This window comes from Arachis ipaensis, chromosome B3 (genome assembly GCF_059453495.1).
Source record: "Arachis ipaensis isolate K30076 ecotype BB chromosome B3, ASM5945349v1, whole genome shotgun sequence".
In the NCBI taxonomy this organism is placed as follows: domain Eukaryota; kingdom Viridiplantae; phylum Streptophyta; class Magnoliopsida; order Fabales; family Fabaceae; genus Arachis; species Arachis ipaensis.
The window spans coordinates 140,512,270-140,524,738 of record NC_142438.1 but is presented as its reverse complement, the minus strand read 5'-3'; the positions used below and the strand labels follow the sequence as shown (position 1 = coordinate 140,524,738).

At 31.6% G+C, this 12,469-nt stretch overlaps 1 protein-coding gene and 1 pseudogene across 2 annotated transcripts; one reads left to right on the top strand and one right to left on the bottom strand.

Moving 5' to 3' along the window:
* Nucleotides 1–2,468: 2,468 nt before the first annotated feature.
* Nucleotides 2,469–3,290, bottom strand: LOC148572621 (cytochrome P450 94C1 pseudogene; annotated as a pseudogene).
* Nucleotides 3,291–4,710: 1,420 nt separating this feature from the next.
* Nucleotides 4,711–7,484, top strand: LOC107634772 (uncharacterized). Of its 2 annotated transcripts, none has more exons than XM_016338194.3 (2): nt 4,711–4,945; nt 5,496–7,484. In XM_016338194.3, exon 2 carries the CDS (start codon nt 5,620–5,622, stop codon nt 7,150–7,152), a length of 1,533 nt encoding a protein of 510 aa, XP_016193680.1. In that variant the 5' UTR covers nt 4,711–4,945; nt 5,496–5,619; the 3' UTR covers nt 7,153–7,484. The 2 variants fall into 2 exon arrangements, with proteins under 2 accessions (XP_016193680.1, XP_016193681.1); XM_016338195.3 differs by having other exon boundaries at nt 4,748–5,358.
* The last annotated feature ends 4,985 nt before the right edge of the window (nt 7,485–12,469 follow it).

The window sequence follows — 12,469 nt, the reverse complement described above, 5'->3', positions numbered from 1 at the left end:
GCAATTATAATTTTTTAATTCAACTTAGCTCCTGATAGTAGTTTATAACCCTAATCTCAATTTAAGCTCTAAAAAATATCATCTACCGTTAGAAGTCACTCTCTTTCTTCTCCTTGGCGTTGTTAGGTGCGTTTGGAAAAGGTAATGATGAGTGAAATCTAGTGAAGGTTCGGGTACGATTTTTGCAACTCTGGTAAATCTATGGTAGAGGCACTAAAAAGTGAAGGAGTGGGAAGTGGGAATGTTCCAAGATGAAGTTGCTGCTAGCCAGGGCAACAGGACTGTCCCCCTTTGCATCATGTGATTGCAGAATGAAGGCAACATTTTTGGAAGAGAATTTGTGGAATAAGAATGTACAAGTTTTACATGTACTGATCGTTGATTATGTATATGTTCTGAAAGAAACTGCTTTAATGCTGAGTAATATTTAATTTTCAGCTTAAAGAAAAAAATTTTCCTCATTTCTCTGAAGAAGGAGTGAGCTGGACCTCTGGAATTGATAGTCGAAGTGAAGAAGGTTTCGTCTTGAGAGAGAACTTTGATCCATTAAGCCCATTTTGTTTTTCTGCTATTTCATCGTAAGTGCTTGATTTGAGTCATGTTTGTAATGATAGGTCTTAAACTATTTCATGCTCTATCAATTTCTTCATTTGAGCATCTTTAAGCGTTTTGCTTCCCTCATTACAGGGTCTGTGATTGGGGGAAATATAAATAATTCCTAAAAATTTTAAGATGAAAATATCATATTCTTATGTTTGGTTCAAAGTTTGAAAAGCTATTTTTAATTAAGTTTGATTTTAGAGAATCAAAATACCATCATTTCAATTCCCACATTCTCCTGAGTATACTATAGAAATAAAATCTGAGTAACAAAATAATACTTGGATGACACACCTCTATAAATTATTTTTATCCATTTGTCATGACCATCAAAATGAGTTGTTTATTTCCTTTCTAATAACGTTGTTGTCTTCGCCCATCATTATCCTTTTCAAATGCAGGTAACATCAAAAGAAAGAGAATAATTTCTAATGGTGAACAATATTTTCTGGAATTTAAATTGGAGTTAGAGTTATAAATTATTAATATTTAATAAAAATTAAATTGAGTTAAAAAAATTATAATTATCACCTAATATAGTCATTGATTGAATAACGTGACTTTTCTTCATATATATTATCATTTTCTTTACGAATATTCGTCAAAATATATCTTAAGAACGACCGTGAGGCACTTTTGTTGAGTTCAAAAAAAAAAAATTGGAACAATTATAAATTAAAGAACAAAATTAAAATTCGGTTGCAAATTTAAAAACCACTTTGATTTAACTCAATATAATTTGGTTATGAAAAATGAGTGAATATTGGAGAAAGAATCAAAAGTCATTCGTTAGCATCTTTGGAAGTCAAGGCTAATAATAAAATATTTGTATAAAAAATAATAGAAATTAATGTGTTTTGTATTTAAGCCAATTAATTTCAGATTTCTTCCAAAAAATGCTTTGGTTAGATGTAAAGTAGAAACCTCTACATTGACCCCAAAACACAAAAATGGAAACATGGAAAGGCAATTCGGAATGGAAATATGGAGAAGATGATAGGGGAAAACAGGATATTACGGCAACAATGTTAAGGTTATAATAATTAAAAAATATATATATGGTTAAGGCAATTAAATCGGTTTGAGATTCTGATCCTTCAATTGTGGTCCTACAAGCAAGACAGCTTGGCTACACCTCTTTTTTAATCTTTAGTAAATTTTTAATAAGAGTTTATACCTATTTTGATTCGAATTTTAGACCGGACATTTTAGTTTCCAACTAAAATTAATTATTCGATTGGTCTTTAATAATTAATTCTGTCAGTCACTTAGGTAGCGTTTGGTGGAGAGACAGAGACGGAAAGACTGAGACTGAGACTAAGAGACAGGGATTGAAATAAATCTCAGTATTCTGTTTGGTGCAAAATGGAAGACAGGAATTGAAACAAGAATAAAACTCTAATTTAATTTACACATAGGATAAAATTGGAATTAATTAATTGAAATGAAAGTATTTTAGGTATAAAATGTTATTAAAGTTTCAGTCTCCATCTCTAAAAATTTCAGTCCCCTGTGTCCCTACTTTTTGGAGGTACTGAAATACTGAAATTTTAGAAACAGAGACAGAAATTTTAGTACCAGTCTCTGAACTAACAAACACGATACTGAGTCTCAGTCTCTCAATCTCTATCTCAATACCTCAAAACAAACGCTACCTTAGGACCTTTACTCCGTTAACTCTAACGGAGGACAAAATAGTCCCTGACAACTCTAACAGAAGACAAAATGGTCCCTGATCTCCTCTGTTCAGAAACGACGTTGTTCTCTTCCAATTTCCATCATGTCTCGCATAACACTAGCAGTCTAACACTGTAACTTCAAACTACATAATACACACTCTATAAATTTAATGTTCACAAAAAAAATTCTCAACTTGTTCTCAACCAATTCATACTCAGGAAACTAATACCTATGTCTCTCAACTAGTTATCGTCTTCGATGGATCCCATGAATCTAGACAGCAAGTCTGATTTGTTAAGATCCGTCGTCGTCGTTGTCATCTCCCTCCTCCTCTACGCTATCATCTCCATGACCACATTGTCTACCACTCCGATCGCTTCCTTCAACTTCTTCTTTGAATCAATGTTCAGTAATCGCTTCAGTTTCTATATGAGCGGCAATGGCGACATTGCTCGTTGTACTGATAGCTTGGATGCGAGGTTGAAACTATATGCCAACTTGGACTCTGGAAAAGAAGGAATGAAGCACTCGATGTCTATTTCAAATGAGAATTTGCATATGATGTCGAAGGAGAATCTTCTCATGATGTCCTAATGTCCAACAATCTATATTGCTTACCGGAGAGCACTTGGTGTCTATTTCAAATGAGAATTTGAATATGATGTCGAAGGAGAATCTTCTCATGATGTCCTAATGTCCAACAATCTATGTTGCTTGCCGGAGAGTAGAGAAAGGCGTGCCCTTTGAGTAGTTGTGGAACTTGGTCTTGAGGATGTCGTGGACATGTCGGGGTTGGAGGTGGTGTTATCGAAGACGTGGAAGTGGATGTTTTTGGTGGGTGAAGTGCAGAGGAGGTGGATGTACCAGTCATAAAGATTTAGGAAGTGTGTGGTCCATGACATGTTGAGGTAGACGCGACACGTGTGATAATTACACCATGGCTTAATCTTGGAGCTAAAGAGGAGGAAGGAAAATATGGAAAAGAAGAATGTGAAGGTGAAGAAAGAGAGTATGAATGTTAGGATTATGCGAGATATGATAAAAAATGGAGAAGAACAGTGCCATTTTTTGAATAAAGGGGTCAGGGATCATTTTGTCCCTTGTTAGAGTTGTCAGGACCATTTTGTCTCCTGTTAGAGTTGTCAGTGACTATTTTGTCCTCCGTTAGAATTAACGGAGTAAAGGACTTAAGTGACTGACATAATTAATTGTTAAGGACTAATCGAGTAATTAATTTTAATTGGGGACTAAAATGTCCAGTCTAAAATTCTTTGAGGACCAAAATAGATATATACTCTTTTAATAAACAAAATAAATTTATTTTTGACATATTTAGTTGAACATTAAAAAAATCTACGCTTTTAATATTTAATTTCAATGTACAACTTTTTTATACATAAATTTAAAAAAATAAATTTAATTAGATAATATAATATAATTTTTATAAATGATCGTTATAAAATATTTTATACATACAACCAATTGTATACTGCCATGATAGAAAAATAACTAATTTTTTAATTTATTATTTAAAAAATTATATAAATACATGAATTTGACTAGATGATCGTGTAAAATTTTGTATATTACTAAGTACTATCACATCAAAATTAAATCATAGGTAATAATAAATAATAATAGGATAGAGTATATTTTTTGTCTTTAAAGTTTACTGAAAATTTTAAAAATATTTTTAAATTTTATTTTGCTTTAACTTTGTCATAAAATTTGTTATTTGCATCAAATATATCTTTAAAAATTAAATTATTAAAAAATTTAGGACTAATCCAACAATAATGTATGATAATTATGTCTAGCTTGTGTTGAAAATCGTTCTTATGAAATTATTGTTGGATTTGTCCTAAATTTTTTAAAAAATTAGCGCTAAGAATATTTGATGTAAATAAAAAAATTTTGGAATAAAATTTAAACAAAATAAAATTTAAAAGTATTTTTAAAATTTTTAACAAATTTAAAAATAAAAAATATACTTTATCCATAATAATAACAAAGTTTATTAATTTATCAAAACTAAACTCTTTTATAATATAAAATTATTATTTAATTATAAAACTTAACCATTAATTTATATATTTGTTATAAAATAATTAAACATTCGAATAATTAAGTTTATCATTTACAATAATCAAAATTTTGACTGTAGTATAATAAATTTTTTTCATAAATACTAAATATGCATTTATACACGATCACATGTTACTGATAATTTGTGTTTACGTAAAATTATTATAAATATGTATATTTTTGGTATAATGTATCAAAATTTAATTATTAAAGACAAAAGAAAATTAACATTCAAATATAAAATAAATTAATTACCAAAATAGCAAAAGTTTTTTTTTTTTTTCAAAAGACTTTTTCTTTCATAATAATCTTTTTTCCGAGAAAAAAAAGCTTATAAGGAATTAAAATGAAGTCCCCGGGGGTAGTGGCATATCACATCTGAGATAATGATACAACCGAAAATCTTGTCCCTTCAAATGATCTTTCTCTCTCTCTCTCTCTCTGTGTGAGTCGCACGTGCCAAAACATAAGCGCAACCTCCTTAATTTTTTGTTATTTTTCTTAGCTACCAATAAAACCATACCCTATTTTTCTTTGTTTCGTGCATGGAATTCTCCTCCAACTACATCACTCAGCACAGGTAAAAATAAAAACCAATTAAAAAAGAAGAAGCCAATTGTTATATTGTTAGCTACCTCTTAATGATTATTAAAATCAGTGATTGATTCAATTGTGTTTGTTCTTGAATGTTGAAGGAAGTTGGTTAGTAAGTAGGAATAGCGGAAGTAGTAGTAGTAGTAGTAGGAGGAGGAGGAGGAGGAGTAGAATGTAGTAGTAATCTTCAAAAAATGTGATCTTTATTTTTGGGGCATTGAATTTCTCGCATTCTATTGGGAAACGGAAATTAAGGGGTCTCGCCCCTTTTTGTGGGTCGGATCTTGTACTTCTTAGAACTGTCACATCTCAAAACACCATTTTTGATTCTCTCTTCTCTTTTCTGCTCATCATCGTCATCGTCACCATCATCAACAACAACAACAACAAACTCTTTTGGTGATCCTCAATTTTGGTCCCTTCATCTCTTTTCTGCAATAAAAATTCCACCTTGTTCTAGTTGATCATATATATATATTCATGTATCATTGCTCTCTAATGATGAATGTTTCATGTTTCATGTTATGCTTTTGCAGTGTTTGATAGAAGGCATGCTTAGCTGATCTTGTTCTGTTTTTGTTTTGGCGCATCAACCAAATCAGATTCATTGATTGGTTGTTGAATAATTTATTGATCAGAATCAGAATAATTGAGATTGGTATGATGATGGAGGAGAGGAAGAAGTTTGTGTGCAAGTATTGCAGCAAGAGGTTTCCATGTGGCAAGTCTCTTGGTGGTCACATCAGGACCCACATCACTGAAGAAAGAACCACCATCAATGCTTCTTCTTCTCCCATTGCTGCTAACACTCATGATCTTCTTCTCAAGAAGAGGAAGAGGGATTCATCATGGCCTACTCAATCTGCTGCTGGTGGTGGTGGTGGTGGTGCTGCTGCTGGTAACAATAATAATAGCCCCATTTATGGGCTAAGGGAGAATCCCAAGAAGACAACAAGGTTTGTGCATATTGATGGTGCTGCTGCCACCAACTTGGCACGTGAGAAGGAAGAAAGGTTCTGCAAGGAATGTGGGAAAGGCTTTCCATCAATGAAAGCTCTGTGTGGCCACATGGCTTGTCACTCTGACAAAGACAAAGACAGAGAGAAATTGGTGGTTATGGCTATGGATGATGATGGTGATGATGATGAATATGGTGATAATAATAGCCAATCTGATGCTGAGAGTTCTGGTGGTGCTGCTGCTTCGTTGCTTCCAAGGAGGAGATCCAAAAGGATGATGAGGTTCAAGAATCTCAGACCCTTTTGTTCTTCTTCTCCATCTGCTTCTGTCTCTGAAGTGGAGCAGCAGCAGGAGGAGCAAGAAGAGGTTGCTAGGATGCTCATGATGCTCTCAAGAGATTCCGGCCGGAGGGGTCGATTCGTGTCTCTTACTGAGTCTTCTGATAACAATTCTGTTGTTCTTAACACCAATAAGGTTGCTGCTGTGACTGTGAGTAATAACAATGGCAGGAAGAACTTTGTGCCTAATGATTCAGATTCAGCTGCTGGGTCTCTGAGGAGTGGCCTCAAGAACAAAATGGTTGATTCAGATGTCTCAATTGATGAATTCAAAGGGTGGAAGAATGTTAAAGATAAAGACAAAGAGAGAAGAAGCAAATACAGTAGTACTGTTGCTTTTGCTGCTGCAGTTAAGGATTTGGAATATGAAACAACAATATCTACTACTGCTACTACAAGGAAGAAGTTTGATTTCAGAAAGAGAGCAAATTATGATTCTCTTATTCACAGTTCAACTGAGGTTCCTACCAAGAATGAAAAAACTGGTTTTGCCAATGATGAATATGATGATTGTTCTTATGATTCAACAGAATATGATGATGTTGATGAAGATGAAGAGAGTGATGAGAACAGCACTGATACTGATACTGATTCATTTCCTGCTCCAAAGGCTCATAGCACTAAGGCCAGCACAAAGGCTAATAAGAAAAAGAAGAACATGACGAAGAAGAAGAAGTTGAAGTCAAAGAAAAGCAAGGAACACGAATGTCCAATTTGCTACAAGATTTTCAAGTCAGGACAAGCATTAGGAGGACACAAAAGATCCCATTTCATTGGAGGTTCATCAGAGGAGAACACTTTGGTCATCAAGCAGCATCATGCTGCTCCTTCTTCTCTTGTTGTTGTTCCTAATTGCCTAATTGATCTCAATCTTCCTGCTCCTGTTGATGACTAATGAAGAAGGACTGCATCAATTTCCATCGTCAACAACATCAAGTTGAAGCAGCAACAACCAAGGTAGATGAAAAGTCTGAAATTTCTTGGAATGTTTTTCTTTTTTTTCCCTTTGTCTTTATCCTTCATATTTCATACCAGGACAGCAATTACTACAATGTATACAGCTAAGAGGGTAAATGATTTTGGTTTCTTAATATTCCCTTTATATCATTCCTTTCATTTGGTAGTAGAAGAAGGTAGGGTCTTTTTTTGTTATCCTTTTCATGTTAATGGAACATGACAATTCCGTAGTTTTAAAATTGAAACTTTTGTTTCTTTTTCTATATCCTACATTATTCTTGTGAGTATTCCATTCCTTTCCTTTTAAGTAATGACTTCATCTCTTCAATTGATTCAAATAATATACTGAATCAACGTCTATCTTTCTTGTTTCTCCACCCTCCTATTGAAATGTCAATGTAACAGAACTTTTACTGCAAAGTTCAGCTTTAAGATCTTAGTTTAGTTCATCTTTGTTATGTGCTGCACTTGAGTTTTTGTTCTTGGGAAGCGTGTTCATTGAAAAAGGATTCTTTAGTACCTCTTATTCTTACTTTTTCGTCGCTTAGTAACTTAAATTACCTAAAAAGTGCATACTCCACTTTCTTAAAGTAGAAGAGTCCTTCAAGTTGGAAGAATAAGCAAATCCAAAGGTTAAAAAGAGTAATGATTTTTCTTTTGAAAACACATAAACACATTCTTTATTTCTTTTCCACTTTACTATAGTGAAATTTGTCTAGCTTGTGACCAAAGTCTATAGAATTCAATTCAGCACTATGGTCAATCCCATTAGCTAGTTTCCTTTGCTAGAAATTCATGGCTTTTTTTAATTAATCTTAATCTCTACAATCTTTTAGCATTGAAAAAGAGCAACAGTAATAGTAATAGTGCTTTGGATTATTCTTAAGAGTAATTAATTGTAGAAGTATGAGGAAACACGCTTTAGCTGTTAAACAAAATTTGAGTTGAGGTGGTTGTAAGGTCGCCTACCACATTGTGGCATGAAAGCTTATAATTGCTCCATGTGTAAATGTCTAACAACACTGTTCAAATAGAAACTATTTGTATGCCTTTTTCTTAATGCCAATTCCTATGTGTATTGTTGCCTATCAATTCCTTTTACCCATTGTGGTGCATGAGAGGACCACTTTAGTAGTGACATTTGTGCATCAAAATTTTGGTCACAAGGTAAGATCAACACACACGGTAAAACTTCACAACATGTTTTAGTTATTTTCTTACTAGTGGTGAGGATTTTTTTTAACAATTCCACTAACTATACATCTATTATAATAAATATTATTTTACAAAAATGCTATTTGTACACTAAAATTAGTTACTAAAATCAGTCAGTAATATATTTGTGTATAAATACATTTGTGATTTAATTTATTTTCAATGAATATTTGTATTTTAGCATGTATTTTATACTGGTGGCTGATTTTGGTGTATACGTAGTATAACTCATTATTTTAATACTAGTATTTTTATAACAATTAGATACACATTTTTTATTTTCTAAGTTAAAAAATTATTTAAATATACAATTAATTAAAGAGTATTTGATGTATGAATAGTATTTTTTTAAATAGATGAATTATAAATATTCAATAAGTAATAAACAAAAGTTTTAAAAGGTCAAAATCAAGAATTAAAAATAATGAATTGGAACTATTATGAAAATGTTGATGTGAGAAGGTAAGGATAACGTGATATTATAAGAACATCTTATGTTAGGAAAAAAAAAAAAGAATAATTTAATTCTTGTACTATTATATTTGCACATTGGTGTCATGTGGGCTCAAGACAGCTCTCATCAGAATCGACTCAATGATCAAATCCAAGTATGAATGCAACAAGAAGTAAGAGGGGGTTTATGGAATCATGGTCAAGTGGAAAATTACACGAGCTAAGGTTGTGAACAAAATGGGTGAATAAATTAAGATGGTGACTAGAAAACTGTTTGGTGGAAGACTTTCACTTCAAAGGACAATTGTAAATACCGGAGGAAACAAGGGAAGAAACTTCACACTAGTTCCACAACAAAGTTGCTTACTTTTTTATGTGTAATACAAACAGCACTTTCCCTCAGTTACTCATTGTTATCGTTCACTCCAATTCCAGCTTGTTAAAAATAAGCAATGACTCCTCATGAAGAAAGTATTACAACATATTTTATGCGTGCTTGACCAAAAAAATTTGAAATTATATAACTTAGTAACATTTTTTTTAATTTAGTTAATTTGTACCCAAAGACGCATTATGATAAAATTATAAATTAAATTTTTTTTATTGAAAATATACAAAATTTAAGTTTTTAATATATTTATTTTATATTTATAAATAAAAATATTTAAAATAATTCACTAATAGTAGTCTTATTATCGGGCACGTGTTAGTTAATTTTTTTTTCTAAAAAAAATTAAAACAAGTAATAAATATATTTTAGCATTATGCAAGCTCTATTATTGCGTCCTATAGTTGATGTTTAGAAGTCATTGCCTTATTCCAATACGTTGGAAATAGAAGAGTGAGCTAGTGACTGATTAGGGACATTTGTTGTTTGTATTAGTAATAAAGTGATAATTAAGAAGGCAAATTTCTTGCCAAGTCCAATTTTCTTTTTTCAAATGTGAACAGTGCTTGTTGAGATTTCTCTGGCCGGCCCCCTCTAAGGGAATCACAACAAAGTTATGTTGCTTTTGTTTATTATTTAATTTGACTAAATAGGATTTCAACGATCAAATTCAGCAGTTTAGTTTAGCATAGGGATCATAACAACTGGCTCCACTTAAGGGAACATTTTCCATTTTGATATGCAAGGTGAGGAGAGCATGAATGTGTGCTTATTTGAAGCACTGAAAAGATATTGTAAATTTGTAACTGAACAGTGAATATATTATTGGAAAAATTTTAAGTGTACCGTAAAATATTGGTGTTCTAATTATTTTATTGTGCATAGTTAAGATTAGTGTAACTATGAATCCAATTCATCACTACTACATTGTGGTAAGTGGTAACAGATTACTAGAACATTGTTGAAACTAATCTTCTTTCTAACAACATAATCAGTGGATAAGTAATTTTTATATCACATAAAGGGGTAATATATTGGCTAAAAAATTTTGATATGGAAGTAAAATCAGTGATATACTTTAACATGGTAATTGTTGGTGTTTTTTAAAATTATAGGAGTACACAAATCGGACCCTCCGATTTGTGTTTAAAAAGTTGAAAAAAAAGTCAGAGTACATAAATCGGACAGAGTACACAACTCGGACCATGCGAGTTCTTTGGTCATGAAATTTTGCTTCACAAATCGCATGGTCCGATTTGTAGCTGATGGAATTTGAAATCTAAAACGTAGAATTCGGACCCTCCGTTTTTCTTGTTCTGGGTAATTTTTTTTACATTTTGAGAGACAACTCGTAGGGTTCGAGTTCTGCTTCCTCTGATCCCACAACGAGGTGAAGCACCCATCCTCCTCGTACACAAGTCCAACCCCTACTTTGCTTCCATATTCAAATTAATTAATGTAATATATTGGCTAATTTTTTTTATATTGTTTAAATATATGTGTAATACATTGTTATTGAAAGATTAGGTGTTTTTTTTATATGGTGTTTTATTCAAATCGGACAGTCCGATTTGTTTAAAGAAAAAAATAAACTACAAATCGGAGAGTCCGATTTGTTTGAAAAAAAACTACAAATCGCATGGTCCCTTTTGTATTTTTTATTTTTTTATTTTTTAAAATAAAAATCGGACGGTCCAATTTTAATATTAAAAATTTTTTTATTTTCAAAATCACAAATTGGACCGTCCGATTTGTGATTGTTTGAGAAAAAAAATAAAACAAATCGAAAACACCGATTTGTAACTCCCATAACAAAATTAAACACTTCTCTTCTCACATCATTAGGAAATACACTCTTCTCTCTCACACAAAAAACAAAAAGTGTAATATATTCATATGGGCAGTTGGGAGAGAGAAAAGCAGAAATCATACCATGAGATTTTATGGATCCAATAAGATCAAGCGGTTTGTTGACTTAGTCAAAATGCATCTTATAATTTCTTTTAAAAAAATAATAATCTAAAAAAGTAAAATTGTACAATGCGATATATGAATGTTTTTAAGAATCAAAAATCAAAATCATACTGCAAAATGCTCCGATCCTCCGTTTTTTCTTTTTATAAAATGGTTTCTATAAAAAGTTTACAAACATAAAATTTTTTAAAATCACATTTTTTGGCTCGATATCATTTTTTCTAGTAATAACAAATATTTATAATATGAGGAGTTCAAACATCATTTAAAAATTATTAGTTTATATTTTTAAAATATTTAATATAAGTTGATATATTTTAATTTTATTTATTTAATTATTAAATTAAACTTTATGTTTTATGGGTTTATGTTTTAATTCAAGAACAAATTATAAATATCTCATAAACTATTGTAGTCGTAGTATTGAGTGATTAGTCAAAGCACTGTTTTTTGTTTTGAGTGAGATTGAGTGAGTCTCTTTTTTGTTGTACCGAAATTTGGGTAGAAGGTTGAGAAGTCATTTCGATTCAATCTTCAAACTATGATGTAGGCAAGTTAGGTTAAGGAGTCCATTCTTTGTTGCATCAAGAAATTAGATAAAAAATAAAGTGATTCACTTTGTATTCAATTTCAACCAATCTTTTTTGTTTCTATTTCAATTTTAATGTATCTTTCTTATTCAATTTCAATTCATTTTATTTTGTTAATTTTTTTATATCATTTGGTATCAGCACTCAGGTATTAGATTAATCCTTATTAATTTATGTCTGTTCTTCTTGTATCCAAAAAAAATAAAAAAAGAGTCCAGTATCTCTTGCGTCTTTTTTTATGTTCTTATCTTTCTTGTTTGTATTTCATTATTATCTTATCGTTCTTGTTGATTTTATATTTAAAAAAATAAAAAAGTTTACCGTTAACCGATCGAAAATTCACATGGTTTTGAGGTCGTTCTTGTAGCCGCATTGACAGAATCTTGGTCAGTTTGGAGTAGCTTGAGAAGTTTTCAGATACTCGTTTGAAAGGAGGACCAAGAGGCCTATCTGATCATTGCCCGTTGATATTAGAAGATTCTAGACTTTGTGTGGGTCCGAGACCCTTTCGTACTTTGGATTCTTGGTTTACAATTGAAGGGTTTCTGAAGTTGGTAAAAGATGAGTGGAGGAACTTGGGAGATGATATGTTCACAAACAAGTTGAAGGTTTTGACAGTACCGCTAAGGAAATGG

Excerpts from the sequence above, each read along its gene's own strand:
- LOC107634772 (XM_016338194.3), top strand. The coding sequence starts at position 5,620 with ATGATGATGGAGGAGAGGAAGAAGTTTGTGTGCAAGTATTGCAGCAAG.